The sequence below is a fragment of the Asterias rubens genome, chromosome 8 (assembly GCF_902459465.1).
Source record: "Asterias rubens chromosome 8, eAstRub1.3, whole genome shotgun sequence".
NCBI lineage: Eukaryota > Metazoa > Echinodermata > Asteroidea > Forcipulatida > Asteriidae > Asterias > Asterias rubens.
The window spans coordinates 21,383,414-21,406,418 of NC_047069.1; the positions used below are offsets into that span (position 1 = coordinate 21,383,414).

The window sequence follows — 23,005 nt, forward strand, 5'->3', positions numbered from 1 at the left end:
TGAATAACATGCATGCTCATCTACAAACTCATATCTTTCTGTTTCTCTGTTTTTGTTTTTTGCCAATGCTCAATCAATCATAAATTAACATTACATTAGTAAACAAGTTAGTCAACTTACTCTGTGAAAGCGTTGTTCTGTTCCCGACAGGATACGCCAAAGCAAACCTTATCCGTTGAGTCGGGAAGTCTCTCTTCTCTAACGACATAAACCCAGTACAGTTGATAGAGTCCAGCGGCGAAGGAGAATAAAACCAACGTCATAAGAAAGAGGAACTTGACGATGTCTTCAACCATACGCCCTAGTGAGATCTGGAGAGGACCAAGCTGGGAGTTTGCGGTAAAGAAGTAGACAACTCGTAGCATACTGTTGGGTTGGGAAGAATGTTTAATCAATACACAAACTGATATAAAGCTCCACCGAATCGTTCACTGTTGTCATAAACATTTAATATTTTCCAGGCTAAGAGAAAAGTAACAGAGAACAAGATTCAAACATCAGACACTTTTAGTTGACCAAGAATAAAAGATGCTCTCCCTTTAGTGGATCAATGAGATCAAAGAGATGGACCATTTAGTGGATCAATGAGATCAAAGAGATGGACCATTTAGTGGATCAATGAGATCAAAGAGATGGACCATTTAGTGGATCAATGAGATCAAAGAGATGGACCATTTAGTGGATCAATGAGATCAAAGAGATGGACCATTTCGTGTATTTGTGAGATTAAAGAGATGGACCATTTCGTGTATTTGTGAGATTAAAGAGATGTTCACCCTTCAGTAGATCAATGCCATCAATGAGATTTAAATATTTACTCAAACCTTAGTGGATATAATGAGATTAAAGGTTTGGTCTGCCCTTTTTAGATAAATTGAGTAATCACCATTTAGTTATAAGCAATGAGATTAAAGGGAATTTGGGTGGACGAATTACATTATGTACTGTTAATAACATTTGAAAGTGTCTGCCATATAGGGAAGAAGGTGGACAAACCATTAGTCTGGTCTCCTTTCCATCTCCTTAGAGTCGCTAACCAAAAAAAAAAAAAAACATTAAAATATTCAACATGGACTTTCCCTTCAAGTTTAAGTATCCTTCACACAATGTCACATACTTTACCTGAATATATTTGCCACAGCAAATACAGCTTCTGCCATTAGAGTGGGGTCCCATTCGTCCCATTCGGCTCGCTTTAGAACAATGGGTCCGTGATTAGGATTATACATGATTTTCAACTGGAAAGAAATTAGTGGAGAAAATTTAAAAGCTTTTACTGAATTCACTGCAGCTTGCTTTGTATGTAGAGAGTTTTCTTTTTAGCAGTTCATTGTTAAGTTGTCTAAGACAAAATTTGGTATCTTTTAGCATGAAGCCATTGCAGCCTCTACTGATTCTCATTCCCGACAGAGCTTGGATAGTTTGTGTATCAGTTTAATTGGGTACCGGTGAATTAAGCCTGTGAGGTGTCTTGATTTAGCGAACACTTGTACAAATACTCATTCCCAATTTGAAACTTTTCAGACAAAGTACCAAATTGACCAAGAAGATTGATATACGACTACGCCACTTTTGGTAGTACGCAAAATTTCACGTAAATGTTATAATGTGATTTGTAATCGTATGTCAATGTCGATGGTTACTTACTCAAAGTTTGGAGTATAGTACTCCTTCCAATGTGTCATGTTTTACACAGATTTGTTTGGTGAACGTTTTGGATTAGCATCTTGCTTCTGTGACGTTTAAGTTGTATGATATAGATAGGCTTGCGGTAACACCATCATTGTATGATTTGGTTTCCACCCCAAACGTGACGAACGTGTTATATACCAGTGTTGCATTTTGCATAGAACGTGTTATTTACCAGTATTGCATTTAGCATTATTATGCCAAATGCAACACAACTTGTTCAAATTGAAAAGACGCACTCACATTTATAAATGCAGTTACTCGAAGCCCTATCACTGTGACGTACAAAGTGTTGGTTACATAGTCCAGAGAATTCCACCAATCTCGTTGATATTGCGTCACGCCCATATCCCACAATTGTTTCACTTCAGCCCATATGTAACCTGAAAAGAAAGGGAAAAACAGCAATATAAACGAATGGTGTAAGAAACGGGAGTGCAAAAAAAAAAAAGGTTATTTATTCAAAAGAAAATACAAGTGTTGTGCAAGCTGACTACGGTCCAACCACACTCAAACCACCACCCATAGGAGGCATATGTGATACATGATGTCACATTTTGACATAAACCCGACACCCACTAAGCCCACTGTGACAACCATGTAACAAAAATATAACCTTTTTTGTCGCCATAACCTCTTTAATTTTGCACTAGCCTTAACCCTTTGCTTAATCTCCTCAATTAATACAAACTAGACACCTCTTATTTTGATGACGAAAAATAGGACCCCAAAGGGTTTGTAAGCACCAACCTAAAAGAGTTGCTTACCTAAGACCCACACGACGATTAATATTTCAATATCTGACGGTGGAGGCGCCCTTTCATCAACCCTGTCTGATTCCCCATTCAGGTCCAGCGATGCAAGAATCAGCAAGACAAGGAACAACAAATACGATGCACTGTGGCAAATGAACTTGAGGAATGGAAGACGGAGTATCTGGCCTACCCTCGTACGGGGAGCTAAGAAGTAAGCTAGCGATAGAAGAGGGAAGGAAATGCCTACGAACACACTAATCAAGAACTTGGCTGTGAAGTGTTGACGACGCCATCCGGGTAAGCCTTGGTACCAGACCTCTGCAATCAGCTGTTGACAGTTAGGATGGGCCACAAACTGTGGTACAATAGGAAATAAACAACAACAGTTAAATAATGTAAACAGGTGGTTCCCCTTTATCCAAATCAATAGGTTAATTAAAAGCCAAGAGAAACCTCTCTTCAAACCGCACGGCCATTTCCACACAATAGTTAAAATGAAATGAACAATCATCAGTAGTTCTGATGGCAGTTATTAAGCAACTCATGGGTGAGCAGTGAAGAGGATGATGTGATGCATAATATACGTGCTATTGTCATGAATACACGCTCGAACCTTATAATAAAATCTAGATTTTATTTACATGTATGTGCCTTGTCATGTTTTTGTTACCGTGGTCTCGAATGGCACATGGTCGGACTTACCATGGACTTACATTACTCATTAATTATAATTATCGATGTGCTAAACTATTCAAAAAGGTTTCTGGCACGACCATCATTATAATGGCACAATGTATGTGGCATGAAAATAAAAACTGAAAACTGGACTTGACATACCGCCCTCTGTCGGTTACAAAAAAGCCACCGACGGTTCTCTCATGATCAAGCGGAAAATACTTGTTTCCCCTTGACGGGCTATACTCGCCCACCCCCCTTGTTGGACTATGGTCAGCCCCCCCTTCCCCCTCCCCCTTGTTGGGCTATGGTCAGCCCCCTCCCCCTTGTTGGGCTATAGTCAGCCCCCCCCCTCCCCCTTTTTGGCCTATAGTCAGTATACCCCCCCCCCCCCGGTTGGGCTATAGCCAATTGCAGCTTTTCACCGTTGTGATGAAATATTGACTGGTTTGCTAGCAACCAAACGCATCTATCGTATAGTTGCCTGCGTACGTTGATTAACAACACGCTGGGTGTCAATATGAACATCGATCACGACACACTGAGGGTCAAGTTGTCTAATTTGAATGAAGAAGAAGAAGCAAGATACCAAGTCCCTAGGGTTCTAATTACACCGACAGTACAATGTGCGGATCGGACAACGCGCTCGTCACACTACGTTTCAGTGAGACAAGACATGTTTCCACAACGTTCTTGCCTCAAACAAAATACAATTTTTTTTTCTTTCGATACCAACATGCAAGGTTGTGAATACGTTACGTATAAACCTTTTCGGTAATGTTCCATATTTGAACCAATATATTATCCACTGGTTGACAATAGTGGGAACATCTGACGCTCATGCAACGTAATCAAAACGTTGTCATCTCTTCCACAATATTGTAACATCGTATTGAGTTAGCTGAGATGCTTGAGTTCGTAACTCGTTTCGTATTTAGGTTATTTCTGTGTTTGTAAGTGCTGCGCCACATATTCAAAGCTGTTTTAAATAGTTTTGTTTTTCATGCTAATGTCCTCAACGCTATCTGCTTTAAAACATGACCTAGCTTAGTGCGATTACTTAGTTCTAGTTCTTTAAAGCTCATACAACCTAAAAAGTGTACCGACCATCGCTAGTCTATTTCGCAATGGTACAGTCGCTAGAGCGAACTTCTGGGTTCAGTGTATCTAATAAAATCCCCCCCACAGAAGTGTGGATGGGGTCTACGAACGAATACTTTCGGAATAGTCGAATTACTATTATACATATTCCCTATGCCGCCAGGCAATATTGGTAAGACTTTACACACAATAGCGCCCTCCACCGTCCTACCCACAATGCCCCATGACATGCTTGCCACGAAGTCGTCCTCTTTTCTATGAGCCCTACCAAAATGTAAGCACCCAAGAACCGAGTATAATAATAATAATAATAATAATAATAATAATAATAATAATAATAATAATAATAATAATAATAATAATAATGAAAACTTATAAAGCGCACAAATCCACAGAAGTGCTCATGGCGCTAAAATACAAACAATAGCATTAATTAATATACAATAACAACAACACAATTTCAAATGTGAACCTAAGTTGAGAGAAATCTAGAACATGTGGTATAGAATACAATAATACAAATGCAATATTTAAGAAAAAAAAAACATCCTAAAAGGTAACAAAAAAAGGTAACAATAATTAAACCATTGAATCAAATGCCTGTTTGAAGAGATGTGTTTTCATTTGTTTTTTAAATTGGGTCAAAGAAACGGATGATTTTACTAGTGCAGGCAGTTTGTCCCATAGACGAGGGGCAGCATGTGAAAAAGATCGGTCTCCCCATGAAGGTTTGGAAATGGGCTCAATAAGGAGGCTAGAATTATAAGACCGGAGTTTTCGAGGAGGATTGTATGAGCTGAGAAGATCATCAATATATGCAGGGGCATTACTTGTGAGCGATTTATACACGAAAAGCAAAAATTTATACTTAATCCTACTGCTTACTGGTAACCAGTGTAATTCTTTTAAAATCGGGGTTATATGGCAGGACTTTTCAGTTAAGGTAATAACACGAGCAGCATAGTTTTGAATACGTTGAAGACGTTCAATTTGAGTACAAGGAAGGCCATATAGAAGTGAATTGCACATATCCAGTCTAGAAACTACAACAGAGTGGACTATCTGCTCAGTTGCATTTTGTGTCAAATATTTCCTGACTTTGCCTATATTACGGATATGAAATGTTGTAGAGCGTGAAATACTAGAAATTATGGGGAAGGAGGGAGGGATACTCTACCGGTACGTATTCGTTCGTAGACCCCATCCACACTTCTGTGGGGGGGGGGGGGAGTCTACTTCACTCTACTTACCGGTAGAGTCGAATTACTAATTTGCATAGACTCGCACCGAGGAAAGGCGGTGGGTATACGCGGTGCTACTGCATGTCTTTAGGGGCGTAGGACCCAGGCGCGCTCCAAAGTTCAGAGAACGCCTCGCGGACCCTAGGCCCGATTAAGGTCCATGCCCGAATGAATGGAGGTTTCGTCTCCATGGGTGAACAGAACTTATTGTAATGTTAGCCCTCTATTATATGGGAAAATCACATACAAGCGTGATCCCTAACGAGGTGGAGCTTCTTCAAGCTTCACAGCTCGGCTGGCCGCCTGCAACACGGCTCGACCTGCTCTTCCTTCCACCTGCAGACCGTCCTTCAGGTAGCAGTCAGAGAACATGTAAGGGTTCTTCCAGGAAGCCGCCCTTGTGATATCTATCATTTTAAAGAAAATCCATGAGGAATACACCCCCGCATCTCGCGGGCATGAACCGGATCAACGGCCGCAGGTCACCCGCCCGGCACCAAACGAATTGCTGTGACTATCCAACATACGATCGTATCGCGAGACGCCGGTCGGAATGGTGGAACCGTGGACACAAACAGTCGTTTGTGGCCGGTTCTGATTGACTTTGTGCGGTCGACATACCACCTAATGCCCGTACAGGGCACCAAAGTCTGTCGACCACGACCGCCAAAAAAGGCTTTAAGGTCGGGGACAAAGGTGTCTGGGGTTCTAAAGAATCGGACTGAATCTTAGCCAAGAACCCCGCAGAAGGTATAAGGCGGACTCCTCCGAGTTCCCCCCGGATGTGTCCAGCCAACACTGTACGGTAGTGGAGTTTGCTACGTCGGCAAGACGTAGCCACTGCCAATAGAAAGCCACCTTGATAGACAAGTGCAACAATGTGGCCCCACAATAGCGGTTCGAAGGGGGTTTGGTTAGAACTGACAATACGCTAAAGAGGTCCAAGGGTTGGACCATCTTGCACACAGGGGGACGGGTTAACAAACATCCCCCTAGTCAGCTGCCGGATTGCCTGGTTATCGGAGAACCGTCGATCCACCGGCAAACCCCGCATGAATCGCTGCGATGGCTGACCGGTAATCCTTCACCGTGGCCGTCGCCAGCAGCCCGCTTTTAAAGGTACCAGAGGAAATCCCTGATGTATTGGCGGGATGTATAGCTCGCCGTCTACACTATTTAAAGAAATGGTGTAGTCGGCAATCATATAATCTCCGAATGGAGGCCCTCCAAGATTGGGCGGCGACCTCCGCAGCCCGTCTCGAGAGGCCCACTGCTCTGAGGGGTCCCCAGACAGCGCCCAGCATGTCAGGTGCAGGGCCCCCAAAGCCGGATGAATCACTATGGGTCCGGGCTGGTATACATGTATAAGGTCCGGTCGTTCAGAAGGACCATCGGCTTGTGTACCAGGAGCCTGACCAGCCCAAGGAACCAGGGCTGTGGTGGCCAGATTGGGGCGATCAAAGAACCTTGCAGCAATCCTGCTCGATCTCGGTCAGCACCCCCGTAATGAGGGAGATGGCGTAGGCGTACGTCGGCAGCCCGTCTCAGTGCATGGCCAGTGCGTCGATCTGCCAAGCCTCTGGCACAGTAGATCGACAGCTGCTTGTTCGCCTGAGGGGCAAACAAGTCCACTGAAGGCCAGTCAATCAGCAGAAAGAGCGGCTTGGCCACCCAGGAAGAGGGACGGAGTGGGCGGAGGGACCTCTCTGTCGAAATAATCCGACCCCGGGAGAGGGCGTCGGCTGTACCATTCTCCTTCATTGGGATGGAGACCGTCGACAGAGAAGTCCCCTGCTGTATGCACCAGTGGAGTCAAACGACCGGGTGCCCCCCTGGTGGTTGATATACGCCACGACTGTAGCGTTGTCGGAATGCACCAGGACGGCTTGCCCCGTCAACTGCGCCAGGAAATGCTGAAGGGCATTGCGGTCCACCAGCATTTCCAGGTTTGAGAGATGTTCAGGGCCCCATACCCCTGCTATCCGGCGAGGGTGAAGGGTTACCCCCAGCCATACAGAGACGCATCGGTGACGATGGTCAAGGACGGACGGGGCGGACAGAACGCTCGACTCTGCGTGAGGTTGGCCATCCACCAACATAGGTGGGGGGGGGGGTGGATCGAATGGCGACTAGGCCGGAAGTAGGTGAGGAGACGAAGCTCAGTAGGCCTCATCCCTCGCCTGCAAAAATTGATTAAATCCACCATGCTGGCTATAAGGCCCAGGAATCTGAGCCAGGCCAGCTTCAGTGCCACCGTTGCCGGCCCGAGGAAAAAAGGGGAGGGGGCACGCATTGACGCAAGTTCAACACCTGGTCCACTGATGGGCGGGCCAGCTCCTTCTGAAAGTCGAGGGCCGCACCGATGAAGATGGGCACCTGAGAGGGGATTGGGTGCGACTTCTCGTCTGTCACTAAGAACCCCAGGTTGGGCGTGAGGTGTCAAGTTATCTTGACCGCCGCCGTCGCCTCCCTGGACCGACCTACGATTAATCAATCGTCGAGGGGATGTAAAATCATCACCCCTCGTCTCCAAAGTGCTGCCCAATCAGCCCCAGCTACTTCGCCTGTGGCCTGGAGGCCTGTGTTTTCCTCAGGTCCATCTCGTCCGTGGCCTTAAGGCGTTTAGCCTCGGACTCCATGGACTCCTGAAAGTTACCCGCAAACAGGACTTTCCCCATCAGAGGGAGCGCGTCGATACGCTTGTCGTGCCCCGCGGACGGGAGACAAAAAACGCATCTTAGACGTGCAGCCGTTAGGCCGATGTTGCTAGGGTCAAAACCCTTGCAAACTGGTCCAGATCGGTATGCAGCCTGCTGTCAGACAATGGATGGAAGCTACCAACATGTCTGCCGGAACCGCTGAGTCCTCAACACCAGCTAGTGTGAGGTACTCGGATAGAAGGAGTCGGAAGGACGGCGTGCGCATGCCAAAGCGTGATGCTGAGTCCCTCTTCCCTTGTCTGCAAAGGGAAATTTGGAAGGAGCTGTCCCCCTATCGGCGGCAAGTCTATCTGACGCCGAGTCTGGTAGAACTGGGTTCGGAAAAAATATATCGAAGTCCACCGTGGGGAATCGATAATAAGTCTCCGCCCACTTGGAGTAAGTATTCCCAAATGGTCGCCAACATAATGCCCTCGATACGGTCACTGCACACACGATCGAGTGGCATAGCTGGAAAACTATTTCCGCTCCGCAGAGTCGGGCCTGTCCTCCATTTGAATGATTGTCGTTCAGCAGGAGGATCCTCAGATTTCTCGACGGGAAGGCCCGGCATCCGAGTCCTGTCCCGCTTGACAAGGCGCAATTTAGTTTTGGTAATTGACGACCGCTGAATGCTAGTGGCCAACTCGTCCTTTTCCAGGGACGAGTAGCTAGCCGGACTCAAAAAAGGGTCGGAGGCACCCACCAAAAGCGTGCCACCAAATGGCAGTACTGTGCCCAAACCATGATTGACCGACCCCTATCGGACACGAAGGACCCCGAAGGGTGCAGGCTGATCCCCGGCGGGGTTGGTGCCTTTGTACCCAAGTGCGTGACTGTCCATCCTGCCCCGCGCCACCCCACGTAAGATCGTGTGTGGTAGGTGCGGAGCAGTGGCTGTGAGGGGAGGCCGGCGCACAGCTAACCAAGCCCTTGGGGCCTCACTGACCTGAGTGCACCCAGTCGTGACCGGAATGGTCGGGCTGGATGTACAGGCCCGGTGGGGCAAAATTCTTAACCTCATGTCGGCCGGAAATGTGGCCATGAGGGTCTGAAAAGCTGTCATGAAATCGTCTCGGGATACTGACTCGTTATCCCGGCGCTTGACCTTAGATTGGGTGGACCCACGTACGCTGATCGAAGTGGGGGAGCGGGAAGGCTCCCTCCTTGGTCAGTGGGTCCCCCAGCCGACGCAGCCGACTGAGGCTGCGGGGGCCGGTTGAAGGGCGAGCCCAGCGACGGAGTGTCACCGGCGCAGCCCTCCGAGGGCTCCGACTGTCCGGGGGGAATGGACGTACCCCCAGTTCCAACAGTCGGAGCCCTCCCCAATTTCCATTGAACAACTCATTTATAACGATCTTTATCTAAAACACTTCAACTAAACAACAACTCTACTATCTTCAATCTCAGTCTTTATTTCAAATCTCAGCAATAAAGGTAAGGTGTTTTTATTTCATTTTAAAAACGGTAAACTGTTGGACACAGAATTATTTACGTCCTCACCCAACTGTGGCTAAGAGAAAAGAGGACGACTTCGTGGCAAGCATGTCATGGGGCATTGTGGGTAGGACGGTGGAGGGCGCTATTGTGTGTAAAGTCTTACCAATATTGCCTGGCGGCATAGGGAATATGCAAACTAGTAATTTGACTCTAACCGGTAAGTAGAGTGAAGTAGACTTAGTAGATCAGACATACAGCTTTACCCATGCACATAATAATTCACTCAGCAAGGTCTCAAAATAAAAAGTCATCTCCTTCAATATTATAAGGAAAAGGAGTCATCAAACAAGAGATGGGATTGACAACACCAAGGAAAAGACAGGTGACTGAATATGCCGCAATCGCTATGTCACCTTCAATTGGAAATCGAAGACGTACGTATTCCAAAGCCCCCCCCCCCCACACACACCAAACACTGCAAAACAACAACAATCTAGACCGGGTCACCCAGTCTTTTTCCGGTTCTTCTTCCATTCATGACATTTGTAATTTTGTGTTTATGTTCCTTCAATCTATGTGATGGTATCTAGGCGAATTTACCCGGATAGTAGGAACTGCGTTCGTTATTAGATTTTCTAAGGTAGTTTTCATCCACGCATTGTTTTCAAAACGAGAAACAGACGAGTTCTGTTCGTGTGGATGAGAGGCGTGCTTCTCCTTGTTGTTCTGCTTTTATTTATTCTCGAAAGAAAATCTCCACATCCGCTCGTGTGATATTATTATTTGATTTGTGCAAAACACATCATTGTCTGCATTATAAACTGCTCACAAAAAGTAAGGAAACTTTTTTCAATCCAGTATCTTTTTTATTAGTTAATACTCTCTCTGTATATGGTATATATCAATGCAAAGCTGAACTGTTCCTCTTTAAAATGATACCACATTTGCAATGATTACATGTTGCTGAACTTGGCTACATGAGTAACAATGAGGCAAAGTCACAAATCAAATGTGCCAAAATTACCGTTGTCTGTGAATGGTCAATAGGTAATGCTCATTAATCAAACCGATCAAGCTTTTCAGAATCATTAATGGTTTACACAATGATTTGCACAAGTGAGCTCATCGGACACAATTAACCCTCATCTCATAAAAAAACACCTTGTTTCATGGGTATTTGCAAGACGATATTCCACATCCGAATGCAGTCCCATACTGGCAGACTCCAAATGCCATCTTTCAAGATGACAACGCTCGCCCCCATCGAGCCCGACTGGTGACTGACTACCTGACAAATTTTGGAGTGCACCGGATGGATTGGCCTGCTAACAGTCCAGACCTGAATCCCATGGAACATCTATGGGACCAGCTTGGCCTTGCTGTCCGCGCCAGAACCACCAACACATCAACTGTGGCTGACCTACCCAGGTTCCTTAATTAAGAATGGAACGCCATCCCTCATCATCAGCGCATCACAAGACTTGTGTGCAGCATGAGAAGAAGGTGCCATGGCTGTCATCAACGCCTTCGGATCATCCACTTGTTAATGAACTTTTTGTATCAATAAAGTGTATTAAGATCAGTAAGTTGTCTTGCTCTATACCAAACTTCTTGTCTCAATAGAGTGGATTAAGATCAGTAAGTTATCTTGCTTGTTTGAATTACAGTGTCAATTTGATTGTTCATACAGTAATAACAAAAAAATCTAATTTTGGCACATTTGATTTGTGACTTTGTCTCATTCTAATTAATGTGGTCAAGTCCAGCAACATGTAATCATTGCAACTGTGGTACATTTTAAAGAGGAACAGTTCAACTTTGCAATGATATATACCATATACAAAGAGAGTATTAAATAATAACAAATATACTGGATTGAAAACAGTTTCCTTACTTTTTGTGAGCAGTTTATCATGCGTCCCATTTGAAGGTGAAATTTGGGACAGATCTGTTAAAAAGCTCGTCATTGCTACACCATGAAATGTCAAATTGTTTTTAACAGACGAGAAGAGAGTGGGGTTATATTAAGTGAGTTCACACAAGCTAGAATCAGCAATAAAACACATCTGTAACTTTTGAAATGAGGGAACTTTTTGACAGGCAACTTAGAGACAACCAATTACATTGCATGCTTACATGACCACTTTTACTTAGCGCAGGGGTTATTATCCAAAATGTCTTAGATCAGCAATAACAATATGTGAACATTCAAAATGAGAATGGATTCTATTCTTGGGGATTGCCTGGAACTGGTTGCCTGTAAAGTGCCTCGTGTGACACGACCTTTAAATTCTAACCTGTTTTTGTTTATAGTGGAGAGCTAACCGAAGTCGACTCAATGTATCTTCACCCGTCATCGAATCATTGTCTCTATTTAGCATCATTTCAAGTTCCTTAGAACCCCGGGTTTGATCAAGAAGATTCGTAGCAAACTCTCGGCACTGTTGTACAAGCTTGTCATAATCGGTCTTGAACTCGTTTTCACGATAGCTTAGCTTCCTTAGCTCCCAGCTCAGCTCAAAGGCTGTTAGTAGTGGGTCATCACTCGACAGAGCAATAAGGGAAGGGCTAGCGAGTGCTCGGTAGATGTTGAGCCTAGATCGAGAATGCCTCAGTCCATCGTGTCGTATACTGGAGAGGCAGTCATCACAACCACATTTGACATTATGTGGTTTGGGGATGGAGGCTCCACGTTCCAGTAAGATCTTTAGAATCTCGTAGTTATTCCGATGGGCAGCGAGGATCACTGGACTGATGTCAGGAGTAAAATCCGTTTCATTTTGTTCTTGGATGATTCGAGCCTAGAAACAGTAAAGGGAATAAAAAATGTAGATTACAATTAATTATATAAATTTAACTGTCTACAAGAATAGCATAATGAATTGTGAATTCTGAGATTACAGCTCTTATATTTGATTGCTGATGTTTTGTTACCAATACCCGTCTTATTATATTTTGTATGATTCAGTATACCTCCTAAGTGGTTTTGTTTTTGTAAAGCATTTCAACTATTTTAGTTCTAATATGTGTTTTTTGTGGATGTTGTTTTATTATAACTGTACACCCGTTATTTGTTCGTGTGATTATTGTACTATCAGTACGTAAAGTTGCTTTCATTTTTTTTTATGCATTACACCAAGCCGAGAGAAGGCTCGACTTCAAAATACAGGTTTATACAAAACAAAAAAACTATAATTACCATAAAATAATGTGGTTTTTTTTGCTGCGGCTTAAAAAAAATGTTTGAATGAAAGCAACCAAATAAACACAAAGATAAAATAAATAAACAAATACATTATTAAAATTGAGGCAGTAAACCTTAAAGCGCAATAGAAAAACACAGTCTGAATAGCAGACAAACAAAAACATTGAGTAAACACGTTCTAAAGTGTATTATTAGAATATATATTGAAACCCATGCATGTTATTAACAGTCTAGAATGTCATAGCATTCACATCTAACAAACAAAAGTACTCTTTGGACCCACTTTACAGCACATACCAAGCATGTGTTTTGAACTGCATCTCAAACCCAACGCAAGTATTTGGCTGTGACAGTATGCCACAATAACATGGTGATGTTGTTAATGCTGTAGTCCTAATACCATAGTCCATGTATGATGGTAATGTATAGTGCCAGTATGCCACAATAACATGGTTTGGTTGTTAATGTAGTCCTATATCCCACCACATGTTGGTTGACTCACTGGACATGACCCACATCGGTACACTTCAGTACAGACAATAATATAATTGGCAAAACCTTGTACAAAAATAAGCAACCATTTACATACCTCGTCTAGGCAAAGGAGAACATTTCAAGGGCAAAAGAAATACCATTGACCCATAATTATTGTCAATAATTATTGGACACAATTAACATGAAAATGTGAAGTGCGCCCTCTAGCGATTATGAATTATATTCGGCAATAATAACTATGTGTTCTATCGGCGACGACGATTTCGGATCAGCTATAGTTCAGTTAATGAATACAAGCCAGAGTTATTTTAGACAAACATTTTGCACAGGGGAACTAAAACTCAAAATGTTTACCTTTTTGGTTTTACGCAAGTGACAGTTTTACTAAGTGAAGCAGTTAGACCCTAATACATTTGATTTATGCCCCGAAAGATACACGTGGAAAAACACGTTAGATCTGAACAATTTGAATATTGTTTAATATAAAGTTCACTATAAATATCCACTTACCCGAATATCTTTCTTTGGTGGTTTGTAACTCAGTAAAATCTCTACAGCTTCAACAACTTCTTCATCAATAGCATGCAGTAGAGCGTCCCCAACGTGTACGTTGTGCTTCAGAAGTAACTCAATAATCTCAATATTTTCATTCTGTATGGCAATAAGGAGTCCGGTACGCCCTAAGGAGTCCACGCAGTTCTTATTAAGATTGAAATAAATGTCAGCTTCCTCCAGGGCCAGGCGTACGGTGCCATAGTCACCTCGCTCTATGGCAAGGATAAAGGCTCTCTCTACGGTCGATAGAGGGGCCTCTTTGCGGACAATCTTCATGGCGATACGGTCGCTGGCCGCATCGACATGATAGTAGGCGGGCATGGTGATTGTGACAGGTTTGGCTGGCCTGACTACAGAAACATTGATTCTCCTATAGAGGAAATAAAGAGGAAACAACAAGAAAGTAGTCATTAAATATACAAAACAAACACCTATTTGTCATATTGCCCGTAAATAACGCATTCGGTAATTCGTTAAATGATTACCGAAGATATGAGTTTGCATCTCGAAGCTCTCTTAAAGGGTAGATGTACTTTTCCTAACAAAAAACACAATGTCCACAGATTTACATTAAACTTACACAGTTTGAAGATTATGATAGTAGAAAGCTTCCCTTGAAATTTTACTTACTGAGGTGCTGTAGTTTTTGAGAAATGAGTAAAAGTAATAATTTTCGTCTCAGTTTTAGCATGAAAAAACGTATTAACCAGTTATGCTATGGTTTTGGTATAATATCATAACTGGTTAAGGGGATTTTACATGCTAAAATAGTTTTGGTCTCATGAGACCAAAACTATTTTGTGACTTGTTTTACTCATTTCTCAAAAACTACACAACCTTAGTTAGTAAGATTTGAAGGGAAGCCTTCCACTATCATTATCTTCAAACCCTGTAAGTTTAATGTGAATCTGTGGATATTTTGAAAAAGTATCCGAATCCTTTAAAGGCAGTGTACACTATTGGTAATCGTCAAAGACTACACTAACCTTCACAGTTGGTGTATCTCAACATATGTATAAAATAACAAACCTGTGAAAATTTGAGCTCAATCAGTCATCGAAGTTGCGAGACAATAATGAAAGAAAAATAACCCTTGTCACACGAAGTTGTGTGCGTTTAGATGGTTGATTTCGGAACCTCAAGTTCTAAATCCGAGTTCTTGAAATCAAATTCGTGGAAAATTACTTCTTTCTCGACAACTATGGCACTTCAGAGGGAGCCATTTCTCACAATGTTTTATACCATCAACCTCTCCCAATTACTCGTCACCAAGAAAGGTTTTATGCCAATATTTTGAGTAATAACCAACAGTGTCCACTGCCTTTAAATTGTTGAGTTATGTGTGAGTACAAATTTAATATTCATATATTCAGCCCAACATTCATCAGACTTGTATAAAAGCCTCAGCTATTCTTGAACAGGCCAACGATCGTTGATTTATACACTAATGTGTTTGAAGAGGCTACATTTACCCCCCCCCCCCCCCAAGCTGGAATAACAAATACCGCCCCTCCCATTGCCCCTTCAACCTTCAATCAAGTCTTCTAAAGGTTAAATAATTCTAGACGAGAAGTAATGTTAAGACGATTCTCGATGCGAAAGGAACTTAACACATCATTCCAGCGTTTGTTTCACAGTAAACACTAATGATGCGCAAAATGGCACGGCTTTAATAACACCTTGGAGATTAAAAACAAAAGGGCAGTCGGTATACAAGGGTAGAGAATGAATAACTTATACAACATCAGCAACAATGTCAGATCATTCAGCGCATCAAGAGTGCATCAAGTTGTATAGGTATATAACACAGAGGCAAATAACTGACGTCATTGATAGTTGTCATCTCCCACCGGTCATGTATTTATATTATTGTTTATAATTTATACGTTTCTCTTAATTATCTATTTCATTATTTGTTGTTCCATAGTTCACCTGCTCCTCGCTGAGTGCGAATAAAACTACCGGGTCGAACAAACACAATTTTGTCCACGTCTTTCATTGTTTCATCAACACCGTGACAATAGTATAATGGGTAATAATATAAAAACTATGAGATTTCATTACGCATTTTGATTCAATATTTTAGGAAAGAAATTCAACTGAATTGTGAACTCCATGTGAAACTGTGATGCTTTAACCCGACAACTCAACGAAGGCGGTGTATTCATCAGTTCTGATTTAAAGGCAGTGGACACTATTGGTAATTACTCAAAATAATTATTAGCATAAAACCTTTCTTGGTGACGAGTAATGGGGAGAAGTTGGTAGTATAAAACATTGTGAGAAACGGCTCCCTCTGAAGTGGAGTAGTTTTCGAGAAAGAAGTAATTTTCCATGAATTTGATTTCGAGACCTCAGATTTAGAACTTGGGGTCTTGAAATCAACCGTCTAAACACACACAGCTTCGTGTGACTAGGGTGTTTTTTCTTTCATTACTATCTCGCAAGTTCGATGACCAATTGAGCTCAAATTTTCACAGGTTTGTTATATTATGCTAATGTTGGGATACATTAACTGTGAATGCTATAGTGTCCACTGCCTTTAATGATTCAATCAAGCGTCACTTCAACATTAACTGTGAATGCTATAGTGTCCACTGCGTTTAATGATTCAATCAAGCGTCACTTCAACATTAACTGTGAATGCTATAGTGTCCACTGCCTTTAATGATTAAATCAAGCGTCACTTCAACATTATTTTGATTATTATTATGATTAAAATATGCAGTAGTTTATTTAATTCAAGAATCGGAGTCCAAGTACAGTAACCGAAGTATACTCAATGACGCTTTCCCCTCTGACGCTAAACGTTTACGTGATTTATTAAAGGTAATGGGAATTAATTAATGATATTAACCCGTGATTTGTAAAAGTACCGTTGAGAAAGCATTCAATGGTCAACACAGTACGATATATATTCTGTATCGAAAGCTGCATGTAGAAACTAACTCACGGTCATAACCAACACAATTCAAGCATATCATTGCAATGCATTATTTTAACCTTGCCATTATAAGACCGACGTTATTGTATTAAAATAGCTATGTCATGATGTTTAATACCATTACGTTAGTGACATAATAATGCAGCAGGAATTGATTGGATATACAAAACTTATCTCGAGAAACAATTTCTTAAAGCGGTGTTGTGACGGCAATTCTAACTCGTAAATTTACGTTAACGAACAAAACATGTATTTCAGATGAAGATAAAATAAAAGGTCTAGTGCACTAGTAATGCATATTATTATAGGCCTATGGGTTGATACCGACCTGGATAGTGTCATATGAAATCTATGGTAGAACTAAGAGTCAGTCTAATGCATCTTCATCAATTTCAAGTAAGCTTTTCAACGTTTGATATTTTTCAGTTTGTTGATTTTGATTCATAAAGCTAAATACCGGGTGTAAATTCCGTTTTGTTTTTGTTCCTTTAGTCCACGGAGGAGCAAGAACTCACGTAGACCTTGATGTCAAATGTCAAAAACACTTCTCATCTGTCTTGTCACTTATCGTACACGCCACGTAAACAGACATAGCGATCCCTTCTACTGATTAACGACAATTCGCAACATTCCCCTGGGTGCACCAGTAAGTTTTCTAATTTCAAAATGTTGATATCTCAACGACTGGCGTCGTTTTTGTCTTAATTGAAAAATGCCGAGCAACGGTTCAAGGCATGCATCAATTATCGCATGTGCTTTTTCCAGCAGACGCGAGTGATCAACAGAACATTGACAGATAATGACTTGTATCAATATCTTGCAGGTTTGGCCACTATTACATAATGAATGTGTATTCAGAGTATATTATTTGTATTTTGAGTAAAACACGTTAACTTTCAAACTGCGACCTCTATTATGTGTATAATTACTGTATTATGCAGACAAAAAAAGACGTGCAATTAAATCACACAGAACAGACAAAACGGTTCGAGAAACCATCACTAGCACCATTCATGTCTTGTTTATTCATTTTTAGATAAATCACAATATCTACAATGTCCAGTCTCCTCGTTCTCTTGTCAATCTACTCCATGTTGCCGTGTTCATAATAAGGTGATTTAATCTCTCCATCTTATTTTAGTCTTTCATTCTTTACTTGTTTGCCATTCGATCAGTCTCATAGTATGCTGTTTCACTTTCTTACCATTACCGCCTCCGTTTCCAGCTTCGTTGTCTTTGTCTCGTATTGATAGGCTGAATTTTATCGTCTCCAAATGTCCCAACCCCTCGGTATTGTTATAATTGGTCACTCGCACATGTACATCTCACTAGCATTATTTGATTCAGACTTGGGCGACAACAATCCAAGTCAATTTGAGTTGTCAGAATAACAATCTAAACCATAAGTAAATACTTTACTGTGCATAAATTGTGCACAATGAACCTTTTCAGGATGTTCCAGTTTATATGTTTATCGATTAAGCTCTACATTTCAATACCAATATGTTTTTCTCTGATATTATTCCAATATAATGTGTTTAAATCGATTACAATCTGTTTGAACTGAGCAGCTACATTTGCTTTGCGCCAGTTACTCATGCGTGACTTTGGTTATGAACTACACCAATGTTCGATTGAAGTTCACGACAAACATTGAAACTGTGATGTAGTTCAGGCCTTATATGGCTAGTCATTATATTTAATTTCAAACAAAACATGCAAAATGAGACTGAGTTTGAAACGAGAGTCCGAAATGGATCAATGCCGAATATTGACATTTGTCCAGTATATCTGATGTACATAGCATCCCTTCATTAAATATTAACTTTGCATAAGCAAGGTGTTGATATGAAAGTAATACGAAACATATCTGGTTATTATATAACAAGTTTCAATGTGTTAAAGTATTAACATAGACATGATGCAATAATACACAAGCCGTCTGTTTAATGGCACCGGACACCTCTGGTAATTATCAAAGACCAGTATTCTCACTCGATGCATTACATTACACATTTGTGACAATTAGACACAATTGGTCAACGGAGTTGCCAAAGGATAATGAAAGAAAAACAAACTTTCTGCACCAGTGTGCTTACATGGGTATAGCCAGTCTTCCTGAAGTCGTTAAACAATTTGAGTGAGAAGTTACCAAGTAAGTTTTTTTTGCAAACATGTGTAATGAACAATAGTGTTCAGTGCCTTTAAAAAATCACCAATCAAATATCTATATTTTTGTTTAAATAAATCATGGACAATGTGGGTAGATGATTCACGAAATATTTTAGTGTCAGGGAAAATGGGTTCTTGTGGTATTGTCCATTGATTTATACAGGTATTCCTCTCTCCTCGCAGCCTCAAATAAAACATCCTCAAATAAATGAATATGTTCAAAATTGAAGGGACGCGCCATCACGAGCAACATGGATGAGCAATTATCACCCTCATACTTAAGGGACACGCGCGCCATCATTTTGAGCAACAGGGATGAGAAAAATTGTAAGAATAGCTGTCGAGAAAACCAACACTAGACCAGCTTTAAATTCACTCCGTATCCCGCATCCTTCAAATGGCACATGCCCATTAATGGGTTTGCCGCTTCATGCGTAAGGCAGCAGTAAATATTTACACGACCACTTGAGTGTAAACCTCTTATTGCGAAATAATACGGAATATGATTTTTAAAAGTATTATCCCGTACACACTTTAGCATTATATAAAGCAGTCTATGTGAAACAAAGGTAATTATTCTCAGAATAAAGTTTCATTCGTGATGTCGGTGAACATTTTTGTAAAAAGACTTCATATTATTATTATTTTTTTTTTTAAGAGCCACGACCCGTCAAGTGGACTTGTTGCTCTAGCGACCGCAAACATGGCATTGAATGAGTCGAAATACATTAACGGATCGTCCATTTAGATGACAAACACTAAAGTAATGTGATTCAACTGCATATTAATTTGTTTTGCAACATTAAAATGCACCAGAGGTTCGTGTAATAGTTCCAGGGAAGAGTTGGTCACGAACACATGACATCAAACTTAAACCAACACTCTATAGCCAGAATCTTAACTGCAGGGACTTCCAAAACATACACAGCCTTTTTTTACACCTGCGTATTATTTGGTTTTGTATGTTTCGCCTTTGTGATGTTTACTAAATGTCTGTTTTTTACAAACGAAATGCTTCACCCACATCAAGACGGGAGGCTAGCATGCACGTGCCGTGATTAACCTTTGAATTTTTGTTGAAGACAGGCTTTTTTATCCATAAGACTCGATCAAAATAAAATTCACTGCAAACAGGCTGACTCGGCTTTCGGTCTCCGTGCAACATTTTGCATACGCAGCGAGCAGGCTAGTCCACATACCGGCAAAGAATTCTTGCTCGCGGCGTGAGACTGCATGTATGCGGTGACACCATGTCAAATCTCTTTTGTGAGTAGTGGAGGCTCTGAAAAGAGTCGGTTTGTACTGATCGACGGTTCAGTCATTGGCTCTGACCGTCCTCTGCAATGCAGACGAGTTGTCATTTTGATGTTTGAATGCAGTGGACACTATCGGTTTTACTCAAAAAATGTATAAGCATATAACCTGTCTTGGTAACGAGTAATGGGGAGAGGTTGATACTATAAAACATTGTGAGAAACGGCTCCCTCTAAAGTAATGTAGTTTTCGAGAAAGAAGTAATTTTCCACGGATTTGATTTCAAGACCTCGGATTTATAATTTTAGGTATCGAAATCAAGCATCTGAAAGCAAACAACTTCGTGTGGCAAGGGTGTTTTTTCTCTCATTATTGTCTCGCAACTTCCACGACCGATTAAGCTCAAATTTTCACAGTTTTGTTTGTTAATTTATGCATACTGTCGAGATACACCCAAGTGTGAATGCTAGTCTTTGACAATTACCAATAGTGTCCAGTGTCTTTAACAATGTAATATTTTGCTTAACAAATTTGATTCATCTTCAGATGTAGTTTGTGCACTTAAAATTGGCGTTTAAGGAAGAAAACAATCCACAGGCAAACAATTTTGCTTTTAGTCATTGGAAACTTTCACACGAGCAAAATATTTATCACACCAAAATATAAGAGAGATCCTCAGCAATAATTATAACAGGTTGGGTAGTTCTTCCAGACACGATTCATTGATCACCAGCAAGCCACGGTCGGACAGATAAACAAGGTTAAGATGCGGGTAGGCAGTGTTAGGCAATGTTACACGCACACGCATCCACCTTCGGTAAACATCCTTTATCAGCAGACCTTAACTAACCCCCCCCCCCACTCACATCTCCCCTCCCCCTTCAGTTTAATTTTCAATCCACGCAGTGACACAAAATCAATTCAGCACAACACGTTATCATGGCTCAAGCTACCATTAATTCAGCACAACACGTTATCATGGCTCAAGCTACCACTTGTTTTGGACTTTAGAAATGCAATACGGATGTGGAAGTGATCCAAATGCCACAGTGTCCAAAATTCGTCTAAAAGGGCGAAACCGAATTAACTAATGAATGTACAAACAACTTTTAAAACACTAAGTGGTCATTTCGTTCCGTCCTTAAAACCAAAAACTAAATGTCATATAAACATAATGGGCAAAAGCTCTTCCGAAAGGTTATCAGAATTAATGAGATCCTGTCAGTATTAAATTCCATGTTCTAAAGCTGATTTGTAAAACAGAGGACTAATCGTCAGAAGAAAATTGTTGAGAGATTGTCAAATATTGACAGAGGCCCGTAGTGTTGTTTAATTACAAGACAGTGACGGAACAAGAACGAGGCGACGACATCGCAAGGACACACGACTATCAGGAACATGAACTGGTTTGTTATGTTCAACAGCAAGGAAAGCATTACTTTAAACATGACTATTTAGGGTCTAAATACGAAGTATGTGTTGCGCTTGCGGGATAACATTGTCCTGCCTCAAGCTTCAAGGGCTATCAGCGAATGTTAACTACCCCATCAGACATGTTTTCGTATTCTTCCTAAAATGGGTTGAAGTTTAAAAATTGTGCCTCTTGTATTCCACTTACTCATTGTTAGTTTATCTACAGGGCATGTTTCAAGCAGTACTTTCTGAGTTTGGTTGGTAACCCATTTAAGATGTCTCCAAGTCAATAAAATGTCCGGCTATAAATGAGAGTTAATTTTTAAAAACAAAATGAGAAGGTCATGGTAATGACTGCAGGGAGGCGCAACTATCCTTGTAACACTACCTATCATAAACAAATAAACCGACATTGAAACGACTGGTATAACCGACATTTGTAGCTTATATATAAAGGGTATGCCTAAACACTTCAAGTTTAAATAACAGATGTGAGACTATAATCCAAAGTATTGCCTTCATATAGATCAGCCAAACACTTTACAAGCAGTTATATAAACACATCAACAAAAGTAAGTGTCCCCCCCCCCCCCTCAAAAATTCATCATAACATCGTAAGGTATCCCCGATACAACTATTTAAGAAATAATTCTATGACATGTTTCCGAAGTGTTGTTAATTATTTTTAACGGTAAAATGTTTTACCTTACGATGTTATGACGAACTGTTGAGGGGGAGACTTACTTTTGTTGATGTGTTTATATGGATAAAAAAGACCAATTGTAGATATTAAATCATGAACTACCTTATATCCTGACCCATCAGGGTTTGTTGTCGCTCTCCGTTCTTCGCCATGTTTTACAAATTGATATCCAAGAAAAAGGCACTGAGAAAAAAGGTTGCCACCTTTTAGCTGACATTATCGGCCATTGATTGACAGAATAATTTACAGAGCTGCTTTTTGCTGAGTTTAGGATTCGTATGGACATTTATTATTTCAATGATTTTGAGGTCTCCATCTGAAAACCCAGTCCACGTCGACGATTTACAATGTCCATGCCAACAACACAGACATTATAGTGCTCTTTTATTTTTAATGTGGCCGCCGAATTCATTATTTGTTGTCACAAGTTGTCTTTATAATGTGGTGTTTATTGAAAGTCTAATAAATCGCCATTGTATAAATTTGCAAAAAAAAAAACCAAAAAACAATGCATTTCGTTTTAAAATTGGTATCTCCTCTGTGCATAGCTGTTATTTATTGTAATATTCTCGGTTCACATGTCAAGCAATATATGTGTTAAATTATGTTTGTTGGACATGTAATGAGGCTCCTGGTTGACATACCCAGGGGTCTGACGTCATAA

At 41.2% G+C, this 23,005-nt stretch overlaps 1 protein-coding gene across 1 annotated transcript in view; it reads right to left on the reverse strand.

Moving 5' to 3' along the window:
* Window positions 1–23,005, reverse strand: part of LOC117293459 (short transient receptor potential channel 4-like) — a 58,096-nt gene that overhangs the window by 4,953 nt on the left and 30,138 nt on the right. Inside the window, exons 3-8 of the mRNA XM_033775803.1 lie at window positions 13,811–14,225; window positions 11,898–12,401; window positions 2,457–2,799; window positions 1,933–2,072; window positions 1,123–1,238; window positions 121–366 (exon numbers count right to left, since the gene is read on the reverse strand). Of these exons, the coding sequence (XP_033631694.1) occupies window positions 121–366; window positions 1,123–1,238; window positions 1,933–2,072; window positions 2,457–2,799; window positions 11,898–12,401; window positions 13,811–14,176 (1,715 nt within the window). The 5' untranslated portion in view covers window positions 14,177–14,225. The remainder of the gene's footprint in view (window positions 1–120; window positions 367–1,122; window positions 1,239–1,932; window positions 2,073–2,456; window positions 2,800–11,897; window positions 12,402–13,810; window positions 14,226–23,005) is intronic.